Genomic DNA, 12911 nt, shown 5'->3' on the forward strand with positions numbered 1-12911 from the left:
CTGCTAACATGACATTGTAATTAGGCTGTTTATGTTTTTTATTGGTAACGCCACCTCTGTATGAAAATCACTGACTGTGCTGTGTGCAGTCTGTGGCTGCTTTGCATTGTCGTAATACTCGCCATTGTAGTGTTGGGCAGCAGCAGCTGGATGCGAACAGCGCGTAGCGTTGCACAGTTGGAGGTGAGCCGCCAGCAGTGGTGGATGTGGGGAGAGAGATGGCGGAGTTTTGAAATTTGTCATGAACTGCTATATATATTATGACTATTAAGGTAAATACATTGTTTGGTCTCTATTAAAATCTTTGATTTGCTAACTATGCCTATCAGTAGTTAGTGCCTTCCGTAGTTTGAATATTTTATTTAGCTGGCAGTAGTGGCGCTCGCTGTATTGCAGTAGTTCGAGTAACCAAGATTTTTGTGAGGTAAGTGATTTGTGAAAGGTATAGGTTAATGTCAGTCAGGGCCATTATTTTGTAGGGATTATTGAAAGTCAGATTGCGTTGCGCTAAAAATATTGTGTGTCAGTTTAAGCACAGTCATGTATAATTGTTCAAAGGGGACGTTTCAACATGTTCGACCACGGCTTATTGCAAAATACTCATTCCCGTTTTGACAGTTCGTTCAGGTGAAACTGAGTAGATGGACACACAGTGAGGTGAAAAGTCATGGGACAGCGATATGCACATGGACAGATGGTGGTAGTACTGCGTTCACAAGCTATAAAATCGCGGTACGTTGGTAGAAATGTCATTTGTACTCATGTGAAAACGTTTCCGACGTGATTATGGAAGCGCGATGGGCATTAACAGACTTTGAACGTGGAATGTTAGTTGGAGCATGCGCATGGGACATGCAATGCCGACTCGGTAGGTGATGTTTGAAGAGATCGCTGTCTCAAAAATCTACAGACACCAGTCTTCGAATGTTGACATGTATTTTGACCGGAAGCCAGGTTGGGATCTTTCTATGCGTCGGTCTGTGGGTCTGATGATGGAGTAATATATCTCCGAAACTGGTACCACGATGAAATAAGAATTTGGAAATTTAGACGGTAGAAAGTTGTTTGATTTGACATTCTGTACTTAACAGCCGAGCTCCCACACCATCTCTGAAAAGATGGACATAAAGAGAGCTCTACAAAGTGTCGACATGTTACCTTGTTCTGTTCAATCACCGAATATGTCTCCAATCGAACACATATCCGACGTAACAGAACGACAGCCCCAGCACCATCCACAAACACTATTAACCACCCTTTTATTGGCCGACGAAGTTCAACAGGAATGGAATGGAATTCAATCCCTCAAACTGACATCCGGCACCTGTATGACACAATTCATGCACGTTTGCATGCTTACATTCTATATTCTGGCGGTTACACCGGTTATCAATGTATCAGTAGTTCACATTTGCAATGGATTATTTCGCACTTATGTTAACTTGTGACTTCGCAATGTTGCTCACTTAAATATGTTAGCTAGACAAATGTATTCCCGAAATTTCGTTAATGTACATTAATTATTGTTTGCTCTTGCACACGCCCTTAATTCATTATCTAATGCTGTTGGCCGATGTGTAGTTGCAAGAACATTTGGTAGTGTGCCTACAGTTGTGACCTGTGAGCATCACAAGCTGTTACAAATATGTGCTATGGTTTTTCCAATTTTATACATAATTGATTTCTCGTTATTACAAAATGTTAAAAAACTTCACAGTTTATTTAGCACTTGACTGTCAAATCTGTAATTCGTTCCTGTAAAAATTTCGTTTGGCGTTCTGGGGTAATTATTGTAATTTTGCATTTCTGCTTTCCGCTGCGCTTCTGCGTATGTGTATTAATTAAGTTACATTCTCGAACTTTAAGTCATTATCTTTGTTTGTAATGATTACCAAGCCTTAAATCCACATGTTGCGCCTGATAGATAAAAAGCAGTTACGTGTTTATTTCTTTCGTTGATCAGCCCAGTAGATACCTGCACTTCACGCGGTGCGCAGCACATCCACTGTTCAGCCAAAACATTATGACCACTGCCCAGCGCGATGTTGGATGCCACTTAGTGGCGTTGCGAGCACGTGACACGGTAACAAAAGTATGTAAGCGGAGCAGACACGGACGGGGACCACCCTTGCGAAGATAAGGGCTGCAAATAGTGCATGGGGGCTTAATAATTTATTATGAATGCAAATTCTTTTTAATTTTTTTTTTAGTAGCTGTATGTCCGGCTACGCAGTCTCGTAAACGGTTGGCCCTGACTAGTTTTAGTACGCAATCTGACTGCATAGAATAACAACAAAGAATGAAAGAAAATTTCCGTTACACAATTAATTAAGTCCACAGCAACTATAAAACGTACGAAACCAAAGCACAAGTGTAACTGTTCTGTGTGTGGAAGTGTGATTCAACGTACACATCTGGCACGGTTCTTCTTCAATAAGACCAGATATTTTAAATACCATTTATACTGAAGTAATTAAAAAAAATAGAAATACTATAATTGCGCAAGATAACCAGAATTACACTCTAATACAAGAACACAAGCCAGATGCTTTGTTGACTGAACCTGTAATGACGCATTATTCAAGACATTGAAATAATAAAAAGAATAGGGAATTTTTTTTTACCTTCATATATATTGACGAAAAGCACTCTGATCATTACAATATCTCCATTAGAACAACGTCTGCGGTCTATCCCATCAAACAGCTGCATAAAACACGGAACAAGCACTCACTACTACAACATCTCAACACCGACTCGCTACCACCTCTCAACAAACACTCTCCACCACGACTTCTCGACAAGAACTCTTCACTACGACATCTCAGCAAGCACTGCCTACTACGAGTTCTCGACAAGCACTGCCAGTGGAGGCGGTGGAATAATACTCTTTGGCGCAATCTCTGGCGCTGTGGCTCAGTGTAGCCACCTTTCAATAGGGAAATACATTCAGATAAACGACTTTGACAAAGTGCATCTACGGAAATTGGTAGGACACTGAAACTGCCACTAGGCACTAAATGGTTGGACGTCCACGACTCTCCACAGAACGTGAGGTTCGGAGGCTTGTCTGCTCCTTAAAGTAGCATAGGTGGTGATCTGTGGCATCTATGCCGAAAGAGCACAATGCTGGTGCTCGAACAAGTGTTTCGGGCACACCGTTAAGCGCACATTGTTGAACATGGATCTCCGCAGCAACCACCCATACGTGCTCACATGTTGACCCAATGACGTCGTCAATTACGGCTGCAGTGGACACGGGACCATTGCGATTCGACCGTGGATCAGTGGAAACGTGTCGGTTCTTCGGGTGAATCACGTTTTTGCTGCACTAGGGCGACGGTCGTCTACACAAACGCCGTCTCGAAATTATCGGCGGCTCGAAACGTGCACCGCGTCACGGACACAGGCTGGTGGCAGCAGTACTAAGTTACGGGAAACATTTCCTAGCGCTTGCGTGGGACCTGTGCTAGCACTCGAAGTCACGCTGACAGCTTCAAGCCATCTGCATCCCTTCATGTTGCATGTCTTCTCCAACGGCGATGTCTTCTTTCACAAGTACAGTTGTCCATGTCGCAGAACCAGAACCTCTGCTAGAGTGGTTTGAAGAGCATTATGGTGAACTCACGTTGATGTGTATGTCTTGGAGACCAAATCCACATTATTTAAATACTATGAAATCTATCTAGGTAGCTATCGGTCGCCATCACAGTGTAGGCAAGTTATAGGCACGTTATATTCTCGAATTACATGATCTGTACTTAGACATCTAATGCCACATACCTCCACAAACCTACCAACAAACTGCCGGATCCCTGACACGCAGAATCAGTGATGTATTTCGTTCTAAGGAAGGACAAATAAGCTATTAAGGAGGTGTTCACGATGTTTTGGCTCATCAGCGTACTTCTTCCTGTGCTTACGTCAAGTACAGCCAACGAAGTGAAGCGTTGTACTTATCATATTGCTAGATGTATCTTTCAACGTTTTCTTGGGTGATTATGCATTTAAAATTATGACACCAAATGTTTCTGTCACTTTCTATTATTTACAAAGACTATAGGTGAATATTGGCTGTGACAGTTACATACACTGCTGGAAAAAAATTCAGAACACCCTTTGAGAGGTTTCCAGTTCACTTAAGATTTATAGTAGCAACAGCACATGTGGAGTACATGCCATGATTACTTTTACATGTCGGTAGTAAAAGCGGCTCTGAGGTTCCAGGTACCGACCCATGCTGGAACACCAATTGTAGCGAGTGGTGTAGCCTCCACAGGTAGCAACGCAGGCGCTGACTCTATCATCCAGTTGATCATGCAGATGGCAAATATTGTCATGGGATACGCAGCTATGCAAGAGTTATTGTTGACGAGCCTCAAGAGACACTTCTCGTCCCATCATATCCCAAGGTGCTTGATTGGAGGCAAGTCTTGCCAAGTACGTTTAAAAAAAATGGTTCAAATGGCTCTGAGCACTATGGGACTCAACTGCTGTGCTCATAAGTCCCCTAGAACTTAGAACTACTTAAACCTAACTAACCTAAGGACAGCACACAACACCCAGCCATCACGAGGCAGAGAAAATCCCTGACCCCGCCGGGAATCGAACCCGGGGACCCGGGCGTGGGAAGCGAGAACGCTACCACACGACCACGAGATGCGGGCTCCAAGTACGTTCAGTTTCACGGGCTGTGTGGGGGTGAGCACGAATCTGTTGAAACAACAAATCACCTTCTTGTTGCAAGAAATGCAAAAGAAGGGATCTAACAATATTAGCATGCCAAACAGAAACACCCACGTGATCGAGAGTTGTAGTTTACCGCACCCCAGACCATAAGGCCAGGTATGGGGCCAGTTTGCCTTGGACGAATGCACTCTATGAGATAGAGCTTATCCGGTCTATGCTATACACGCAAACGATCATTACGTGCTTGCAGGGAGAATCTGCTTCCAATGTTGCAGACCACTGCGCGCTATTCCAAGTGATTCTCTGATGGCACTAAGCGAGCTGTTCACGTACTCTGGCTAGAGGAACGCGTGCCTGTACTCCCAGCGAAAATAACCAGTTTGCTGCGGTAGCTGTTCGATCTGCCAAGCTACCCTTACAATCTGACGATCCTGGCAGGCTTCTATGCTGCGTGGACGTCCAGAGCCTCGTCTGCGGATGTGAGATCGTTCACGTGACGGCTGATACCAGCGCCATTGCACAACCGACGCTGCTCTTCCAACTTGTGTGGCAATTCTCTGCAAGACCATCCCACTACTCGGAAGGCCATAATTTGACCCCTTTCAAACTCACCCAGTGGGCTGTAGGAAACACGAGTGCGTTTTCATGACTTGGCATCCTGCTTGCTTTCAAGTATGCATCACATTAAGCCCTCTGGCTATGAGCCTTCCTTATGGCATTCAACAGATGGCTCATAACCAGAAGGCTATGAGCATCTACTATCCGCTAGGTTGCGTATGCCGTCATCTGATCGAAATTGACGTCGTGTTTCCAGATGTACTAACTTTTTTCCGGCAGAGTATAATGTATTAATGGCACGTTTTGGTAGATTTTTACCTAACAACTGTCATGTTGAATTGCAGGGCACCTGACGATGTTCGTATACGATGAAACTCGTGAAACTCGCTATGGGTAATTAAATCAACCTAAGTTTATAGCTGTGGTGGTTTCCTAAACTTACATATTAATAAGATATGGAAACAAACATATATGGATTCTAATGTGATCAGTATTGATGAGCAGAACGGTACACAAACAGGAAACATTCCGACCGTGTTCTTGATTGAAACAGTTGATTGTAGAAATAGCAGGTAGCTAAGCGGGGGAAAATCCGCTGCTCGTGGTCTCGGGGTAGCGTTCTCGCTTCCCGAGCGCGGGGTCCCGGGTTCGATTCCCGACGGGGTCAGCGATTTTTTTCTGCCTCGTGATGACTGGGTGTTGTTGTGTCGTCATCATCATCATTCATCGCCATTACGGTCGGAGGAAGGCAATGGCAAACCACCTCCACTAGGACCATGCCTAGTAAGACGGTGCGAGTCTCCCGCATCGTCCCCCTACGCTCTGTAAAGAAGCATGGAACTTCATTTCCATTTTTTTCAAGTAGAGGAAAGGACTTCAACACTTCTTCGTGACATACAGAAGCAACAAGGTAACTATGTAGCACACATTACCAGTCAAATTTTTAATGGGAAATAAATAAGTACTTTATTTTACAGTGATAACAGTCTTAATGAACACTCCATACAATGTAGGTAAAATGAGAGACACCTGTTGTTACAATAGTAGTATCAATATGAAAATAGTCACTAGCCAATATCTTCAACAACACAGTCTCATTAACAAGAAGGCGCTAATGTTCCACCTCGGAAAAGTGCTAATGCTGGATCCGCTTGTCAGCGGATGTGAACAGACATTTCTGCAGAGCAGAGCGTAGTAGCTGCAGGTCTTCAGCACACAGGCTTTTGTCGCCGCTCCAACCTCAGGTTGATTCCGCCAATTGGTGACGGCACTGGGATGTTCGGAGCCAACCTTAGCTTCATGTCTCCAACAGGCAGTAAGTCAAAGTTTGATAGCAGATGTACTATCGCCGTCTTCACCTGCATCAACGCGAAACGCATACCTGCAACAAAATAAGCGAGACATCACTTCGTTGAAGGTACGAAAAATAATGTTACATATTATCACTCTTGAAATATGGTAGCGAATCAAAAAACATTTTTTATTCAACATCTCACATAAGATTTTTTTATAAGTTTCGAAATTATTCTGTCAACGGAACCAGTATTGATTCTTTATAGCCACAGAGAGGTATCAGGAATTTGTAAACGTTGAAATCCTGTAGTACAAGTGTTTTAATCAACATAAGGTGTTCGGCAATGAATTCCTTATAAATCATAATGTGCAGCGTGCTAGCTTGCGAGAGAGGATGGAATTACGACCATCCATCTCGTACACAGGCCACTCTGAGTGTGGTTACACGGTTTTCCAAGTGGTTTAAGGGAATTATGGGAGGTACCTAGTCTTCATGTCTTAAAATACGAGGCACAAGCAGACTTGTCAAACTATAGTAAGCTTCCCTAGACTACCGTACGTAAACGTACACTAAGATAGTTTTCATAGTATCTTTGGTCTGATACAGTAGTACCTGCATTACCTGTTGCAAACCTACTCGGCGTTACCTCATAATGATCGCTCCCTTTCCGTATGCAATGAGTGTCTTACTAGATTCCCCTAAACGCAAGAAGTGGTGAACCTTGTATAAACTGAGTGAAGATATATAAAGGGCCGGGTAACCTACGGAACACGTTTTTTTCTGCAAAGTAATCCTCCTGTCTCTTACTCAATATTAAAGAGTGTTTATAGTAAGACGCAAATTGTCAACGTATAATTCAGGTTTTATTGTTTATTTGTAACGTCAAACCGAAGGATGTTGTAGTAAAAATCAGGAAAACAAGCTAGATTTATCATATAGCGCTATAAAACGCAATTTTCTCAACAGAAAGCTAAAAAAATGTAAAACAAAAATATATCAAACATCGCTTACATAATTCGTCGAACTTTCCTCATAAACAATTTTCGCATTTATCAATAATAACAGGAAACTCTTGCATTTCATCAAGATGAAGAACGTTCTATTGAGAACAAAATAACCATAATAATTATACATTTTCTTACGCTTGCGCATGTAAAATGTACTTTCATAAAAAATAACGACTTTGGTTACGTAAAAGTGCAGAAGTCACACTATCAATTAACTTCTATTAATTACAAAATCCAATTTATATTCTGTATGGATATAATATACAGAATGGACTAACACTGAATGGTGTGCAATTCTAATTGCGTGAAAAAAAAACTAAACAAACAAACAAAAAACAAAGACTTATCGTCGGCCCCCATTTTCTTTCTCACATATTCCATTGTGTGTGTGTGTGTGTGTGTGTGTGTGTGTGTGTGTGTGTGTGTGTGTGTGTCTCCAATTCTCCCGATACTACCGGCAATCCTGCCATTTACTATGTCATTTATGTAGTGTATCAAAACTGCCGAACCGTAGTTTTCACAAAGCACAATTCTACAAACAGTTAATATATCGTGAAACTTCCTGGCAGATTAAAACTGTGTGCCCGACCGAGACTCGAACTCGGGACCTTTACCTTTCGCGGGCAAGTGCTCTACCACTTGAGCACTTGCCCGCGAAAGGCAAAGGTCCCGAGTTCGAGTCTCGGTCGGGCACACAGTTTTAATCTGCCAGGAAGTTTCATATCAGCGCACACTCCGCTGCAGAGTGAAAATCTCATTCTGGAGTTAATATATCGTAATTGACAGAATTAAGTTTACGTAATTCAGAGACAGGTGGAGCCCACCAATTCCGTCCCAGTTTTAACTGACGTCTCAGGCGACAGGAGGCGCTACCGGCCACAAACTTACATAAAATAAACTGTGCCAAATCTTGAATGAATGGAAACCACATGACGGGGTAATCCCTCAGAAACAGAGAGAGGACGTGCGGCGAACTTCACTCTTGACGTTTATAAAAAAATGTATTTTTGAATTTTGATACAAAAGAAAGTTTTCTATCTATCTTTGGCAAGAAGACAGACAATAAAGAACTCGATCTGGTAACATAGTAGCATTGGGAACGTGTTTCAAGTTTTTTATAGAACTGGAAACCGCCTCCGACATCTTGTAGGCGTACATGAATGCTAACGGTGTGGACTATACTACGAAATATTTATCGTTTTAGCCCTCCCCCCCCCCCCCCCCCCCGCCCCTTGATCTTTGTTTAGTATTTTCCTTTGCCAGATATCTTAGTCCTATAAGCAAAGAGAGCTTCACTGAAAGTTTAAACGCAGCCAAAACCTCTCAGACAAACAGAAGCTAAACGATTTCAAAGTTAGCGTAAGGAGGGCTATGCGTGAACCGTTCAGTGAATTCGAAAGTAAAATTCTATGTACCGACTTGACAGAAAATCCTAGGAAGTTCTGGTCTTACGTTAAATCAGTAAGTGGATCGAAACAGCATATCCAGACACTCTGGGATAATGATGGCATTGAAACAGAAGATGACACGCGTAAAGCTGAAATACTAAACACCTTTTTCCAAAGCTGTTTACAGAGGAAGACCGCACTGCAGTTCCTTCTCTAAATACTCGCACAAACGAAAATATAGCTGACATCGAAATAAGTGTCCAAGGAATAGAAAAGCAACTGAAATCACTCAACAGAGGAAAGTCCGCTGGACCTGACGGGATACCAATTCGATTCTACACAGAGTACGGGAAAGAACTTGCCCCCCTCCTAACAGCCGTGTACCTCAGGTCTCTAGAGGAACGGAAGCACAGCTAGTCCCAGCTTTCAAGAAGGGTCGTCGAGCAGATGTGCAAAACTATAGGCCTATATCTCTGACACCGATCTGTTGTAGAATTTTAGAACATGTTTTTTACTCGCGTATCATGTCATTTCTGGAAACCCAGAATGTACTCTGTAGGAATCAACATGGATTCCGGAAATAGCGATCGTGTGAGACCCAACTCGCTTTATTTGTTCTTGAGACCCAGAAAATATTAGATACAGGCTCCCAGGTAGATGCCATTTTCCTTGACTTCCGGAAGACGTTCGATACAGTTCCGCACTGTCGCCTGATAAACAAAGTAAGAGCCTACGGAATATCAGACCAGCTGTGTGGCTGGATTGAAGAGTTTTTAGCATACAGAACACAGCATGTTGTTCTCAATGCAGAGACGTCTACAGACGTTAAAGTAACCTCTGGCGTGTCACGGGGGAGTGTTAAGGGACCATTGCTTTTCACAATATATATAAATGACTTAGTAGATACTGCCGGGTTCGCGGATGATCTGTAGTATACAGAGAAGTTGCAGCATTAGAAAATTGCAGCGAAATGCAGGAAGATCTGCAGCGGATAGGCACTTGGTGCAGGGAGTGGTAACTGACCCTTAACATAGACAAATGTAATGTATTGCGAATACATAGAATGAAGGATCCTTTATTGTATGACTATATGATAGCAGAACAAACACTGGTAGCAGTTACTTCTGTAAAATATCTGGGAGTATGCGTACGGAACGATTTGAAGTTGAATGATTATATAAAATTATTTGTTGGTAAGGCGTGTGCCAGGTTGAAATTCATTGGGAGAGTCCTTAGAAAATTTAGTCCATCAACAAAGGAGATGGCTCACAAAACACTCGTTCGACCTATACTTGAGTATTGCTCATTAGTGTGGGATTCGTACCAGGTCGGGTTGACAGAGGAGATAGAGAAGATCGAAAGAAGAGCGGTTCGTTTCGTCACAGGGTTATTTGGTAACCGTGATAGCGTTACGGAGATGTTTAATAAACTCAAGTGGCAGACTCTGCAAGAGAGGCGCTCTGCATCGCGGTGTAGCTTGCTGTCCAGGTTTCGAGAGGGTATGTTTCTGTATGAGGTATCGAATATATTGCTTCCCCCTCCCGAGGAGATTACGAATGTAAAATTAAAGAGATTCGAGCGCGCACAGAGGCTTTCAGGCAGTCGTTCTTCCCGCGAACCATACGCGACTGGAACAGGAAAGGGAGGTAATGACAGTGGCACGTAAAGTGCCCTCCGCCACACATCGTTGGGTGGCTTGCGGAGTATAAATGTAGATGTAGATAAGGAATGTGATTTCCGTAACAAAATGTGGTTTAGACTTCACTTCTATCCATTTTTTATGTTTAAAGATTGCTTACACATGATTCAGATACAGTCGCAGCTAGAACAAGAAGCATAGCTCATTGTATGAAAGCCAGTTAAATTATTTCCATTGCTGTAGAAATGGTGTAAATATAGTTTCAGATGGCGGTAATATTAGCTGTTTAGTCAACGAAAATTTAGTGTAACATCACATGGCGATTGGACGCGAATTTCTAATTATACCGAATAATATACTCGTATGTCACTGAAAAGGTATCATTTAATATAAAGGGGCCAAGTTCAGTATGAATCCGAAAATACTTAGTTACGATTTAATTACGGCGGAAAACTTAAGGATTTCTTACAGTTGCATATATGGCAGACCTTAGAATTACATTTTTACCACATAACGCATAGGCTGCGTAACGATACTACGTCCGTATCTAGCTTTCCTAAACAGTGTACAAAACAAAATGAATCTGAAGATCCTTTGTCATCTTAACAAATCAGGTGCTCTCACGGAGCTTCATACGGAGAAAACTCTTCAATACACAGCGAAAAAGATAAACGTAGAGCACTAACGCATGTCAGTAAAATAATCTATTAAAGTAAAGAAAACTTACAAGGACTGATTGTAACCGCGATCTTTAATGGCAAGTACAGGTTATCCAGTTCATACTATTGCATTCTGCCGGAAATCCACAAAGTAATGGAAACACTTGGAAAACTTTTATCTCGTTTGCTATGTCTGTCAGTATTTCCGGCGTCTTTATTGCTGTGTATTTCACTATCATTAGGATGGTTTAATGTACGTACAATAGAAAGTTGAAAATTTTTTGGTCTGTCCCAAAAATGATACTGTTGTCAGAGAAACGTTTGTTTCTGGTGGCACAGCCGGCCGGAGTGGCCGAGCGGTTCTAGGCACTTCAGTCTGGAACCGCGCGACTGCTACGGTCGCAGGTTCGAATCCTGCCTCGGGCATAGATGTGTATGATGTCCTTAGGTTAATTAGGTTTAAGTTGTTCTAAGTTCTAGGTGACTGATGACCTCAGATGTTAAGTCCCATAGTGCTCAGAGACATTTGAACCATTTTTTGGTGGCACACGTACTACGTTAACGTAAGTCAAGGACCAACATGACTATCGTTTCATTCAAATAATAAAGATGGCCTACTGCTCCCTCTGTATTCTGTTTGTTTCGCACGATTTAGCACCAACGGTGATATGTCCGAAATTACTCAAGCTGTATATGGAGTCTGCTCTATCAGTTTGAAAAGACGAGCTGAAACTGACAGTACATCACTTGATAATGATCCACAACCACAAAACGTCTCTGGCGATAGCATTTTGATGTTCTGTGACCAAGCTAACGCCATAGGATTATGTAACATGTTTTGTGCTCACGTATTATGACGTTTTTTTAGAACGAAAATCTCCTCTACAAAAATCAACATGGATTTCGCAAGCAGAAATCATGCGAAACTGAGCTTGCTCTTTTCCTCCATGAGATTTATAGCGCTGCAGGCAGCGGCACTCAGGTTGATGCGGTGGTCCTTGACTTCAGTAAGGCATTTGTCACAGACCTGCGCACGGCTGGTTCCGGCGGAGGTTCGAGTCCTGCCTCGGGCATGGGTGTGTGTGTTTGTACTTAGGATTGTTTAGGTTAAGTAGTGTGTAAGCTTAGGGACTGATGATCTTAGTAGTTAAGCCCCATAAGATTTCACACACATTTTTGAACAGACCTGCGCAAGACTTATTTAGGGACAGAACTCAACACCTTGCTCTTAACGGAACACAGTCGAATGATGTAAACGTAATTTCTGGAGTACCTCAGGAAAGTGTGATAGAACCGTTATTGATTACAGTGTATGTAAGTAATCTAGTAGAAAATATCTGAGCTCTTTTAGAATGTTCGCAGATGATACGGTTGTCTATAAGAAAGCAGCAACGCCAGAAGACAGTAACGATTTGCAGAATGACAAATGGACGATTGATGAATGTTGCAATCTCTGGCAGATGAGCCTGAACGTAAACAAATGTTAGATACTGTGCATACATAGGAAATGAAATCGACTTCTGTACAGCTACACTACTGATGAAAAACCGCTGGAAACAGTATCTGCCGTAAAATATCTAAAATTAAATATCCAGAATGACCTTAAGTGGAACGACCGTATAAAACAAATGCTAGATGCCAGTCAGATTCATTGGAATATGTTTAAGGGAACTTAAC

The 12911-nt window shown here is 42.4% G+C and overlaps 1 protein-coding gene across 1 annotated transcript in view; it reads right to left on the bottom strand.

Annotated features, from left to right (window-relative positions):
• Window positions 1-6175: 6175 nt before the first annotated feature.
• The window catches only part of LOC126484191 (cytochrome P450 6k1-like), an 84316-nt gene continuing 77580 nt past the window's right edge, over window positions 6176-12911 (bottom strand). Inside the window, exon 5 of the mRNA XM_050107603.1 lies at window positions 6176-6628. Coding sequence (XP_049963560.1) covers window positions 6456-6628 — 173 coding nt within the window. The 3' untranslated portion in view covers window positions 6176-6455. The remainder of the gene's footprint in view (window positions 6629-12911) is intronic.

This window comes from Schistocerca serialis, chromosome 6, assembly GCF_023864345.2.
Source record: "Schistocerca serialis cubense isolate TAMUIC-IGC-003099 chromosome 6, iqSchSeri2.2, whole genome shotgun sequence".
In the NCBI taxonomy this organism is placed as follows: Eukaryota; Metazoa; Arthropoda; class Insecta; order Orthoptera; family Acrididae; genus Schistocerca; species Schistocerca serialis.